This window comes from Nycticebus coucang, chromosome 12 (assembly GCF_027406575.1).
Source record: "Nycticebus coucang isolate mNycCou1 chromosome 12, mNycCou1.pri, whole genome shotgun sequence".
Classification (NCBI taxonomy): domain Eukaryota; kingdom Metazoa; phylum Chordata; class Mammalia; order Primates; family Lorisidae; genus Nycticebus; species Nycticebus coucang.
The window spans coordinates 47,127,454-47,141,472 of NC_069791.1; the positions used below are offsets into that span (position 1 = coordinate 47,127,454).

At 41.7% G+C, this 14,019-nt stretch overlaps 1 protein-coding gene across 1 annotated transcript in view; it reads left to right on the forward strand.

Annotated features, from left to right (window-relative positions):
• DUSP16 (dual specificity phosphatase 16) overlaps nt 1-10,762 on the forward strand; it is a 95,204-nt gene extending 84,442 nt beyond the window's left edge. The window contains exons 6-7 of the mRNA XM_053554832.1: nt 5,018-5,141; nt 7,019-10,762. Of these exons, the coding sequence (XP_053410807.1) occupies nt 5,018-5,141; nt 7,019-8,195 (1,301 nt within the window). The 3' untranslated portion in view covers nt 8,196-10,762. The remainder of the gene's footprint in view (nt 1-5,017; nt 5,142-7,018) is intronic.
• Nucleotides 10,763-14,019: the final 3,257 nt, after the last annotated feature.

The following is a 14,019-nucleotide window of genomic DNA, read 5'->3' on the forward strand; positions in this document are numbered from 1 at the left end:
GTCCTGGTGACGTATGTACAGTGCTGTCCCTAAGGGACAGACCTTATGCCATTCTAGCTAACTTTGAACCCTTGCAAGATTAAGCTCCATAGGACCTATAATGATGTATTTGCAAGTGTTTGAAAATTAGGTAAGCTTTTGGAGTTAAACTTTCCCACTTTTTCACATCGTATGAGACTTGGTAATATTCCTATCACCTTGCTGCTCTGGTTTTCCCAGAGAAAAATCAAATCCTGTGAAAGTAAATCCCATTACGTTTAAAGTCTTTACGTCACACGATTGCTCAGTCTCAGTCCATGTGCCAATGATGTTATGTTTATTGGAGCTGATAAAATTCAGACATGCACACACACACACACACACTACACAGTCATTTCCTCAAGGGTGGTTGGGACAGGATCTGATCCTGGACATGTTCAGTTCTGGACCATCTCTGACTTCTGAGTGCTGGTGGGACATTTTATTTTTATTTATTTTAAAGAGAAAGTTTAGAGCACTTCCAAAGAGATTTGGAAGTGGGTCCCTCTCATGATGGAGAGAAGGTAAGAAAGAGGCTTTGGGGACATTTCAGTGCCATAGGATCATGGCTGAGGATAGTAGGTTAGTGCTGTAGGGGCAAAACACTGCTGGTTCTTAAGCAGCATAACAAGCTGTGTGAGTCTGTGTTCCATATGAGGAATATTTATTGTTGCTTTCCCCCAGTCACGTAAGTTTGAACACTCTAATCTATAATTAAATACTTGGAATTGGTTATTATAATGAAAAATTGAAAGACTGAGTTCCTTTAAGGGGAATTATGTGGACCATCAGACTGGGCAACACAGCAAGGCACTGTCACTCCAAAAAAAAGAAAAAATAGCTTGGCATGGTGGTGCATGCCTATAGTCCCAGCAGCTCAGGAGGCTGAGGCAGGAGGATTGCTTGAGCTGAGGAGCTGGAGGTTACAGTGAGCTGTGATCACGCCACCACACTCCAGCTTGGGCAACAAAGTGAAAACTTAGCTCTTCAAAAAAGAAAAAGTGAAACTATGTAAATTAAGCACATCACTGTATTTTTCATCTATAAGAGGATTTTTTTAGATAATGCTTTTGGAGTTTTGAGTAATTCCAACATAGTTCTCTTTTTTTCAAGATTTCCAGATTGACAAGGGTTTCATCTTCATTTAGGACTAGTTCTGTAAAACATGTGAAGGTAAATGACCTAGATAGTTCACATTAAAATAATCATTAACAAAACTCCCAAAATTAATACCTCCCTGCCCCACGTTGTACTTCTAGGACATACTCAGTATATCATTCAGTTTTTGGCTTTTAAAATATAACAGTTGTAGTCAATATTCTCGCTGCATGTCACATTGATCCTGAGACATCTGGCTCTGATTTTAGCCAAACCATGTGATTTCAGCATCTATCTAGAAGAGAACCTGATTATTCTAAGTCGACTTACGAGTGTCTAGCCTGTGGGCTTAAGGCTGCATGCTGATTTTGTGAGGACTTTTTTAGGTTATCTGTGGTGTCGAATATAACAAAGTCTCCGTGTCCCCCCCCCCATTAATAAGCTTTCCTTAGTGTTTGCATATTTAATATGTGGCCCAAGACAACTTTTATTTTTCTAATGTGCCGCAGAGAGAAAAAAGGTTGGATACCCCTGTACAATGTCTAAGCTTAAGGAAGGGTTAGCAGAAAATAGAGAATGTGAAGAACTTTGCCCCAACTTATTTTCTTCTTCTATGGGAGATACTGAGGTCATCATGCTAATTTTCGCTCATACAAAAGGAACTTGACGATGTTCTGACTTGGTTAAACACCTACACACAAACACATACCATAATTTATTTGTGATATCTGCAAATATTTTTTACTTACCAGTATTTCATTTGCTTGGTCCCGTTTTACTAGAGTCATCACCTTTGTGTTACACAAATAATTCAAGGCATAATCTCCAGCTCCCTGTTGCAATTCAGCCTTTATTCTCTGTCATTGCCAGTTTTTTCTTGCGTGGTGTTTGAAGCTGTGGTCAGTCATGGCAGAGTATGTAAGTGGAAGATGTACCCTGTACTTGCACTTTATGACTTACAGGCCCATAGGTATTTTTTTTTCCTTTTTGTTAATTCACATTAAATTTCAGCACAACTCTGGGTTTGTTGGTAGGACTGTGGTTTTCATAGAGTTCTGTTCTTGTTTGTAGTTAAGGTAGGCAGTAAAACTTTTGCCTGATTGTGGTGTGGGATGCTCATGGGGTGTCCCTCAAGCCCAGCTGGCTGCCTTCCAGGCTCTGTTCCCTTCTCCCTGTGTCTTAGACCCCTATCCCATCTCACCCACCCATGACTCTGCATGGAGGTGCTATAGGGAGGTGAGCCAAACTGTCTGAATTGGAGACCTGTCTCCCCTGGTTATCAGTTAAGTGTTTTGGGTAGTTACTTAAAACTTCTGTGTGCCTCAGTTTCCTGATCTGGGAACTGAAGATAGTATACCTACCTTATGAAGAATTGTGAGGGTTAAAATGAATAAAACGTGTATGCATTGAACACTTGGTGTGTTTTTTTTTTTTTTTTTTGTGGTTTTTGGCCGGGACTGGGTTTGAACCCACCACCTCCGGCATATGGGACCGGCGCCTTACTCCTTGAGCCACAGGCGCCACCCGCATTGAACACTTGGAAAGTACCTGACTCATAATTGGCTCTTAATAAATATTTTAAAAATCATTATGAGAAATTTCTTTGTCTCTCCCTACAGCTGTACTTTGTAACCTTAGTTGTTCCTCGTTTTTTGCCATTGTGATTTCTCATCCTCACTGGGTCGTCACCCCTTCGTTTTGCAGTTTTCTCTTCCCTCCTTTAACCTAGATTTTATCCCTGAGTTTCTATAATTGCATTCTGCTATTTTTACTTCCAATTTTCATCACCACTGCCTTCTGGTTGTTCTCTATTCAGAAACCTGCAGAAGCTCCTTAATTTCCTAAGTTTAAAAAAAAAGAAAACTGGGCGGTGCCTGTGGCTCTAAGGAGATGGGTGCCGGCCCCATATACCACAGGTGGTGGGTTCAAACCCGGCCCTGGCCAAAAAAAAAAAACAAAAGAAAGAAAGAAAACACTGTAACCTCAGCTCATAATACATATGTTACTATCATTGCTTTATTTCCTTCTAACCTTTTTCAAATTTTTTACGAATTGCTGTTTTAAAATAAGTATCCGTTAGTTAGCTTATGGGTATATGCTATGTACCTAGTATTAGATCATTTGGGGGGAATATTAGAAGCAAGGCCTAAGTCCTTAAGGTCTAGTTTTTGAAGTATTTATTAATCATAACGAGGGAGTATTATCAACACTTGAAAAAAAAAGTACCTAAACCCAGCCTATTTCCAATGAGGATTCAGAGCATCTTACAATAAGAGATTAACACAGGGTGGTGCCTGTGGCTCAGTGAGTAGGGTGCTGGCCCCATATACCAAGGGTGGTGGGTTCAAACCCCCAAACTGCAACAACAAAAAAAATAGCCGGGCGTTGTAGTGGATGCCTGTAGTCCAAGCTACTCAGGAGGCTGAGGCAAGAGAATTGCCTAAGCCCAAGAGCTGGAGGTTGCTGTGAGCTGTGACACCATGGCACTTTACCAAGGGCAACAAAGTGAGACTCTGTCTCAAAAAAAAAGAAAAAAAAGAGAGAGATTAACATGTATTCTCATATGTACACATTAAACCAGGATGACAGTGCAAGAACCAAGTAATAGGGGACTAAGAAGGCACAATAAATATGACAGAAAATCTGAATTGCCATTTCCTATTGAAAATGGGTGAAAACCTTGGCTTTGAGCTTCTTAGCAGCCATGGCAAAAGGGGTAACACTTTTGTAGTATAGGTTAAATTACATAGCTGGGAGAAGGAGAAGGCAGGAGACTTCATGTACACAGGTTTATATGTCATTACCCTGTACAGCACTCAGTTCTTCGTTTCAGTGTGGCTTCCTATTCACCTGTTATTGTTTTACTATGTTTGGTTTCCCTGTCAAGATGGAAGGTTGCTTGCTGCTTGATTGTCCATATACTATCCAGAATCCCTGTTGTTATATATAATGAATGAAGAATAAATCATAGACACTAGAAATCTGTAATATTTATAACACAGGCAGTGAGACTGAGCAACCTTGTATTATTCGGCTGCCAGAACATATTCCTTACATATCTGTTCATTATAAAAATTTTAACATAAGGTTTGGTAAACTTTTGGTAGTATTTACCAAGCATGAAAAGGGAAGAATAGTTATGTGGCAACAGCTTCATGGCTAAGCACACATGTGATTATTTAGAATTAAGGCAGTCATAGTACTGGTTAAAAATTAGTTGCTTCCAGGCAACTAACATTTGTTTACATTGGATCTGTGGGGGAAACCTTCATCCACTTCCATGTATAAATTTTTTAGGCTTCTCAACATGAGATACGGCAGGAATGTTTGGATTTCCCTGGTTTTTTGGTTCTAACAAAGTATCCATGAGTCCTTCCACCATGTTATGGGGAGGCCAAGGTGGGAGGATCCCATGAAGCCAGGAGTTCAAGACCAGCCTGGGCAACATAGTGTGACCTCGTCTCTACTAAAAATGTAAAATTTAGTTGAGTGTGGTACATGCTTGTATTCTTAGCTACACAAGGAGGCGGAGGTAGGAGGATCGTTTAAGCCTATTAGTTTGAGGCTGTAGTGAGCTATGATTGTGCCCTGATGCCTTGTCTCTGAAGAATACTAATAAATAAAACATGCGCAGTGAAAAGTATTGAAATAAGAGTCAGGCAACTCGAGTTAATAAACAAATTGGTTATTAACACTTTGGACCTTAATTGTCCTGTTTGTCAATACTGTGGAAATTATCTTCACCTAACTCCTCAAAAGAATGTTGAAAGAATAACTATGATGTAAATAGATTTGCTTTGAGGTTTTTTAGGTGAAAGATACTGTGTAAGTAATTGGAAATAAGATTCTACTGCTGAACAAAATTGTTAGTAGTGACTTTTCTTGAATTTGACTCATACAGAGAAAGCAAAAGCCTCCAATGGCTGCGTCCTAGTGCACTGCTTAGCTGGGATCTCTCGCTCTGCTACCATCGCTATCGCCTACATCATGAAGAGGATGGACATGTCTTTAGATGAAGCTTATAGGTGAGGACAAGAGCATGTCTTCTGTTATTGGCTTTTCATTTGACCAGAAATAGGAATAGACATGAGGATGGATAACCAGATTGAAACAGATTATGATTATTTTAGTCACATTCTCTGCAGGTTACTGTGGATTTTTAAATGGTTTTGCAAAGATTGGAAAAGAATGCAGTTTTATCATTAGCATTAATTCTGCCCCCATGTGTCAATTCACTACTTTGTGAACCAAAGGAAAAACAAATCCAAGCAGAGATCTCCATTGTATTATGGGATTTTATTCTTTTCCCTAAATGGAGAAATTGCATTTGTTCTAATTTAAATATGAGGGGGGGAAAAAACTTTCAGTAGAATGCTCATTACAGAAACTCTGCTCTGCTTCAAACTTTGTATTGCTGTGAGGAAAAAGCCTAATGCATCCAAGTATAAAACTAACTGTCAGACTCCATTCATTGGGTAAAATGTCCTATGTTGTAGAGTTGGCCAGATTTTGCAGTGTCTGACTTTGATAGGGTTGCCCCCAGTCAGTCTCTGGTGAGTCTGCGACCTCTGCACGCCTTGGTGGGTAGAAATGGTTCATTTTCATGTGACAAAGCAGCAGAAATAGAAACACAATTTGACTCGTACAGAGAAAACGAAAGCAAAAGCCTATTTTAAAACAGTTGGACTTTTTTTCCCCTTAAATTGCAAAGTTTGAAAAACAGAAATGAGCTGCCCTAGCAGCTTCCTGCCTGAGGTAGGAGACTGGCGCAGCTGGGTCCTCCTGCTCCACGTGGAAACCAGAAGAAAAGGCACCCTTGTATCATCTTACAAAGTCTCATTATGAGGACCCTACTTTCATTCATTTAGGAGACCGAGGTCTCACTATTGTGTAAATATAGGGGGTTTCAAATTCCTACATTTATCCTTGTTGTAGTTGAGCCAGTTATTTCTGGCTTTGTTAATTTGCTTCAGGTCACTTGGTTTCTATGGAGTTTTAGTTTTTCTGGTCCCTTATTCAAATGCAAATTTTGAGTGCAGTTTTACTCCTGCGTCATCTGAAGAGTGTTCATAAGGTTCCACCATTTCTAAGATACTGTGTTTGCCCAGTGAAACATGAAAGCTATCTATTATGAGTTTTGATCTCTTGATGAATATTTTTAATGCGACGGTTCCAAAAATGGACCTAGACATTAGACAGACCTGGTTTTGAATTCAGTGCCACCATGAAATAGCTGTGTGATTTTGAGCAAGTTACTTACAGACTTTGTATACCTACATGAAGGGTATACCGCCAGCTGACACAGGCTAGCTTTGAGGATTAAATGAATTAATTCAGTGCATTAACATAGTGCTTAGCACTTTGTAGCTGGTTATTCTATCATGTTGAGTACAAAAAAGAAGGAACTTAGAAATGTGTGTTTTGATACTTCAACTATCTGATACCATCTTCTTTTTGCCATTAATTCAAAATGTGAAATATCTTGAGAAGTGACCTTAGGGACTTTGAGAGAGGGGATGGTTTTGGAAGTTGAACCTGGAGAGTGAGTGTTATGCTGTACTTCGGATCGTGGCATTAGTGGGGGTGAGGGCAGTCTTTGGTGGTGGCAGAGAATCATCTCTTATCAATCACATTGGAAGCCCTGGATCCTTGAAAATAAGGAGGCTAGCCCTAGAGCTTTGGGGCCTGCCTCCCCATCTCTGACATGATCCAGGGACGAGGAGCTCCCCCTACGCAGAGAGAGGCGCTTTATATTCTCCACCTTGAGGCATAGCTCTGAACTTTTAAACCAATCCTCTTCTAAAGGTATTTGAGAAGGTCTGTTTAATAATTATCCACTTAATATTCCTAAGATACAGTATAGTTATAAAATACAGGATTTTTTTTTTTCCTCTCTTGATAGATTTGTGAAAGAAAAGAGACCTACTATATCTCCAAACTTCAATTTTCTGGGCCAACTCTTGGACTATGAGAAGAAGATTAAGGACCAGACTGGAGTATCAGGGCCAAAGAGCAAACTCAAGCTGCTGCACCTGGAGAAGCCAAACGAACCTGTCCCTGCAGTCTCAGAGGGTGGACAGAAAAGTGAGCTGTCCCTCAGTCCACCCTGTGCTGACTCTGCTACCTCAGAGGCAGCAGGGCCAGGGCCTGTGCATGCTGCCAGTGTGCCCGGCGCGCAGCCGTCGCTCTTAGAGGACAGCCCCCTGGTGCAGGCGCTGCATGGGCTGCACCTGTCCTCAGACCGGCTGGAGGACAGCAGTAAGCTCAAGCGGTCCTTCTCACTGGATATCAAATCAGTTTCGTATTCAGCCAGCGTGGCAGCATCCTTACATGGTTTCTCTTCATCAGAAGATGGTTTGGAATACTACAAACCATCCACTACTCTGGATGGGACCAACAAGTTATGCCAGTTCTCCCCAGTTCAGGAAGTATCAGAGCAGAGTCCCGAAACCAGCCCAGATAAGGAGGAAGCCAACCTCCCCAAGAAGCCCCAGACTCCCAGGCCTTCCGACAGCCAGAGTAAGCGGTTGCACTCAGTAAGAACCGGCAGCAGTGGTGCCACCCAGAGGTCCCTCTTCTCTCCGTTGCACCGAAGTGGGAGTGTGGAGGACAATCACCACACCAACTTCCTTTTTGGCCTCTCCGCCAGCCAGCAACACCTCACGAAGTCTGCTGCCGGGCTGGGCCTCAAGGGCTGGCACTCAGAGATCTTGGCTCCCCAGACCTCCGCCCCTTCCCTGACCAGTAGTTGGTATTTTGCTGCAGAGTCCTCTCACTTCTACCCCGCCTCGGCCGTCTACGGAGGCAGTGCTGGCTATTCTGCCTACAGCTGCAGTCAGCTGCCCACCTGCAGCGACCAAGTCTACTCCGTGCGCAGGCGGCAGAAGCCAAGTGACAGAGCTGACTCGAGGCGGAGCTGGCATGAAGAGAGCCCCTTTGAAAAGCAATTTAAACGGAGAAGCTGCCAAATGGAATTTGGAGAGAGCATCATGTCAGAGAACAGGTCACGGGAGGAACTGGGGAAAGTGGGCAGTCAGTCTAGCTTCTCAGGCAGCATGGAAATCATTGAGGTCTCCTGAGAAGAAAGGCTCTTGCAACTTCTACGGACAGTTTTTTTTCTTTTTTGGTTCACAAAAAATATTCCCTGTAAATCTGAAACATATATATGTACATGCATATATATTTTTGGAAAATGGAGCTATTGTGTAAAATCAAAAGACGGATCAACCCAGTTGTTCTCTGTGGACATCTGCATTGGAGAGATCAGCTGGTATTTCTCTGGACAGAGGTGGTAGGGCAGGTGCTCTACACTGCCCTAGACAGAGGAAACACTTTTACTCGTTGAATTGCACATGCTCTGCTTCTTACAAAAGCAGGTGCATTTGGTGTTGGAAGACAAAAATCCCCTACCGTTTTCATGCTGTGCTACAGAGAGATCTCAGATGCTCATCTTTGTCCAGCCCCTTCCCTAGTGCACCTTAGTGCTGAGACTGAGCCAGCTGTGGGTCGGGTAGGTCGACCCTGTTAGGGACAGAGCCTAATGGTAAATCCGAGAGCAGTGATCATATCCAAAGCTGACTCACAGATCCATGCTCTCCTGACAGCTGAGTGACACACATTGTTCTGCTGGACAGACCATTAGGGGCCATGCCAAGATCTACTTTAGAACAAACCCAGTACCTCAGACAGGAAAGTCAGGGCTTTCACCACTGCCACGTCTGGTAGCCCGTTCTCTAGGCATTAGGAATAGATACGTAAGCTAGTCACACTTTTCAGACCAATTCAAACTGTCTATGCACAAAATTCCAGTTGGGCCTGGATGGAGGTAGTTTTTTATTTTTATTTTTTTTCTTTTCAGCTTTATGAAGAAAGCGAAGGGAAACCATCTAGGATTCAACTTAACGGCCAGGAACCTGGCAGAGTAATGATTTAAGCTAAGGTTGGGAGGCTAAACAAATCTACCTCCCTCTTTATAAATCAAAGAGTTGTTTGAATTTGGGTGTTAATTCTTTAAATAAAGATGAACTTGGTTTAAAGCCAAATGTGAATTTATTTGGGCTGGTAGCAGAGAAGCAGCAGCACCTTCCAGTTCTTAGCCAAAGTAGGTGTTTTCCATTTCTGTTTCACTGCATGGTTTGTAAAAATGTAACAGGAAGGCAGAATTCTATAGGAAGCTACTGAGAGAAGAACGGTGGAGAGACAAAGGAAGGTGTAAGTGGCCCAGGAGAAGCAGGAAACTTAATTTCCTTAATGGCACGCAGCGCGGTGGTATTTCTATCATTCCCTCAGACTTTCAGATTTACTAATAGGACTGAGAGAGGCTTTAGTAAGCAAAGTATATTCAGAATAAAACAGTATAGGAAGATGAGAAGACTGAGAGTAGATTGGAAAGCCACAGCCGAGCTGTGCTCAGAAACGACCTGCAGAGGGGGCGTATCAAAGCGGATTCCTTCAACTGCAATCACGGTATGGAATCAGTCCTGGCAGCTGCACCTAGGAGGCGACTAGAGCGAGTACATGCGGGGTGGCACATATCTGCTGTTAAACTTCCTGGTTTGAGTTTTATCAGTGATAGTACGGTCCTCTTTTGAAGCCTTAATTCACATCAGCAGCTTTTTGGGGGAGTTGGGGGGTGTCATTGTTCTTTACTGTAAGTGTAGCTAGTTGCTGACTCGTATCTCAGGTTTTTGTGTTTGAGAAATGAACATTTCTTTGACTAGGATGTGACTTAATGTTTCCTATGGTGACTGCTAAAACCAGGATAGAATGACATGATTCAAAACTCAACTGATTTGATCATGAGGATATGAGCTTCACAGACATAACTGGTAATGTACAAATGATGTGCTACGATGATAGGCGGGAAATGAAGGTAGGAGAGAGTAAACTGCATGAGAATTTTGTTACCACCATTCTAAAAAAGTTCTGTTAAACGACCTGAGCTAGTTTTTATATACATTTAAATCTTTGATGTAATCAGACACTCTCAAGTTTCGCACGGTAGTTTTTGATGTGTTACGTGTACACACACACACTGAAGGTGCAACAATTCACCGCTTCCAGAACCTGGTCACATCTGTCAAACGTGTTTTCACAAATGAAATAACTCCATTGTTCAGTATGTTTCAGGAGGATTGGAGCACTTGGTTTTAACTTTGGGCAGAAGTTTGCATCATTTAGGCTTTCTCTTGGCCGTGGTCCCCTTCCTTCCTTTAACTGTGATGTAGCCATACACTACAACATTTAATCCTTGATCACTAATATTAAATAATCAGTTCTTGGAATCAAGACTGTTGTGCTGAAGGAGCAGCCTCAGAGGCAAGCTCTGGAGCTGTCTGGTGTCCCCACTGGTGCGTGGCTGGCTCCCTTCAGCAGGTCACCATAGGGGAACCCCTGGCATTTACCAGGGTGATACAGATGGTGATTTTAAAAAGCAGAACTAGACTTCTATGTGAGAAATGCTGGAAAATGGTTTAGGACATTTGTAAAGTTAGGTGGAAAGACTGTATAATGTTTAATGTGAATATAGTGTTCTTTGGAGTAAGGTAAGATAGTGAATGGTTAAATTGTGCATTTCTCATTGCCATGTGTCATGTATGTTAATATGATGAAATAAAATCAAAACTGGTACCTGTTTATACATAAATATGAGAAAAAGCCTCTCTTTGCAGCCGTACACTGGTGGGAAAAGTATCATCCAAGTTGCCAAAGAAGGCAGGAGCGGAACCTACCCTGCTGTTCTCACATAAACGAGGAGGTGGCTCAGAGTGAAGTGATGGTATCAGGGATATGCCAGCCTTCATTCTTTAATGTGTATGCCAAATGTACCCTACAGCTTAGAAACCTAAGGCACTTGGTCAATACTTTTCAGCTGATAGATTCCAGAACACATAAAAGTAGAGTAGGAAGAAAAAAAAGACCAGCTACACACATGTGGTATGTTATAATGTAACAAGGATTTTATAATTCTGTAGGAAAAACTGAGGAAGGATAGTTGTTAAAAGATCTGTTCTTGAAGCCAGGTGTGTTGGTAAAAGCCTGTGGTCCCAGCTACTCAGGAGGCTGAGGTGGGAGGATCACTTGAGCCCAGGAGTTCAAGAACAGTTTAAGCAACACAGTGAGAATCCACCTCAGATCTCCATCCTTGCCATGTACATCTTACTGACCTCTCTGCTTATGACACTGAGTATGATGGCTCATAAGACTAGAAGCTGAAGTCTCGCCAGTTTAATAAAAATTATGCATTGAAGGAATATTTGCCTTCAGTACAAGCAGATGAAATGATACTTACAAAGAGAATCACAGGTGACCTTACTGAAGTTGGTTGTCAGAGGCTTCTGAGTTGAAGTTGAGTTTAGGAAGTGTAAAAGCAAAAGGAGAATTGGACTGGGCAAGCTGTCTTGCCAAGACTCTGCTGAAAAACAGGTCTGAGTGGGAAACACAAAGGAAACAGAATAAATTGGCTTCTAGAGATGGGAGGACAGGAGTTTCAGTGAGAGGCTTCAGATGTGAAGATGCAGCTCTTGCAAAGGCCTGGCAGTCAAGCCAGTTAACCCACTTAAAAGACGGACATGGTCTGGAGCTCCTCAGAGCCCAGCCTCAGCAAGCTGGCACTGGAGGACTACTTTGGATCTGACAATAAAAATTAGATCAGAATTTGAGACTAAGGTTGGAGAGGTGTGGATTCTGAGATGTGAAGAAAAATATGGCCAAAGTGGAGTCAGCCCTGAGGGTCCAAAGAGATTATGTGAAGGATAGGGTGTGCATACTGGAACTAGCTGATGAAATTTTTTAGCCTCAAGATATTTACTGTTACTTTTTCTTAAATACCCTTTGCTGGTTTTGTTTTAGGAAAACAAAAAGGAATGAAGCAGGAATGTTTTAGGTCCAGTAAACAAAATTTGTTTAAGTACTTTTCTCTGAATATTACTCTTCTATAAATGGAAGAGGGAAGTTATTTCTAATCTTCTAAGGGACCCATTCATCCTTGAACAGCATAATTATACATGGTTATATCTTTAAAATGTTGCAAAATCAACTGGACAAGTACAGTATTGTCCTGGAAGATATTTACAAGTCAGTCATATTGTTGCAGTTAATGTGCAGAGACATCAAATTGCATTTATTTAAAAACAAGTTTCATTCCTTTGGTTCTAGCTAAAATTCCAAAATCAATTAGAAAATGTTATCTCACAGGAAATGCAGGGTGACTCATAGAAACAATGTCATAGGCAACTGGGATAATATGGAGAGGGTTAGTGCAGCTAAGGTCTCTGGTCAGGGAGTTAGGACAATTTCAAAGACTGATTAAAAGTACCTTCCTGGTTTTGGGCACCACCTGTAGCTCAATGGGTAGGGGTGAGGGTAGTACATCCAGGCTGGCGGGTTCGAACCTGGCCCGGGCCAGCTAAACAACGACAACTATGACAACAAAATAAAAATAGCCAGGCGTTGTGGGGGGTACCTATAGCCCCAGCTACTTGGGAGGCTGAAGCAAGAGAATCACCACAGTGTTCTACCAAGGGTGACAGTCTCTAAAAAAAAAAAAAGGACTTGGTTCACAGAAGCTTTTAGCATAAATCATGTCTCAAAGATTGAATCTTTATTGGTGAAGAGAAATTAATTAGGTCACCAGTAAATTCCATCAGGTCTTACGTTGACACTGATAACACTAAAAAAACTTCTAAGACTAGTGGACACCCAGATCCACTGACACAATGCTGATCATGCTAGTAAGCAACTAGATTAAATTGCCCATATTTTTTGAAGCATGTAAATAATTATCTGGTTAGCCTTTCCCTCTGTGGCCATGGCATTTGAATAGACGGTACATGCCTGCTGTGTCAAAAACCGTAAGAAAATGTTATTTATTATAAACTAGTGAACAACAGTGACCTTCCTCTGTAGCACTATTCTATCAGAGAAATGAAGGTCAGGTTGGGGGAAAGAAAGGCAAACTCTCACAAAGATAAATTTTATACTTAAAACATTTATAAGAGACATTTTCATGTCTCCCCACTCCATCCTGCAGTTTTAGTATCAATATTGAAGTAATTTTCTGCTGAGTACTAAATATCTGGCCTTAGCTGAGGTATAAACAAATCAGGAAGACAAAATTCCTAGTCACTAGAATTTCTTTTTTTTTTGAGACACAGAGCCTCAAGCTACTACCCTGGGTAGAGTGCTGTGGTGTCACAGCTCACAGCAGCCTCAAACTCCTGGGCTTAAGCAATTCTCTTGCCTCAGCCTCCTGAGTACCTGGGACTATAGGTGCCCACCACAACACCCAGATATTTTTTGGTTGTAGTTGTCATTGTTTGGCGGGCCTGGGCCAGATTCGAACCTGCTAGCTCTGGTGTATGTGGCTGGTGCCCTAGCCGCTTGATCTACAGGCACCACCCTAGAATTTTAAAATGAGATGTATTTGCTCACATCTTATTTCTGATCACATCTTATTACTCCTGATCTTGCCTTGGGATTTACTTGGGATTTACTAAGTAAGCTCTATAAATCCACACCAAAATGGCACATGTCAGTCCCCCAAGGCCATTAGCTTATGTAGCCCTGGAAACCAGGTGTAATACCTTGAATATACGGGTAGCATTACTAGCCTCTTTCCTAAGTCTAAAGGAACAGCAAAGCAATACTCAGGGAATGCCATCCCCACCAAAAGTAAAAACACCTCCTTTCTTGAGGGTTCAGACTACAAGTCCTTAAGACTCATTTCTTCAAATACTGTATTGACTGTGCACAAAGAACACTGCATAGGTATCTGGTTCAAAAATATGTTATCTATTAGGAGGATTTTATCATCTAAGAGGCAGGAGACAAGTCTATAAAACTATATGGTTACTAAGAATAAAACTCAGAGGGAAACAAAGACTTGCCATCTATGAAGGATAA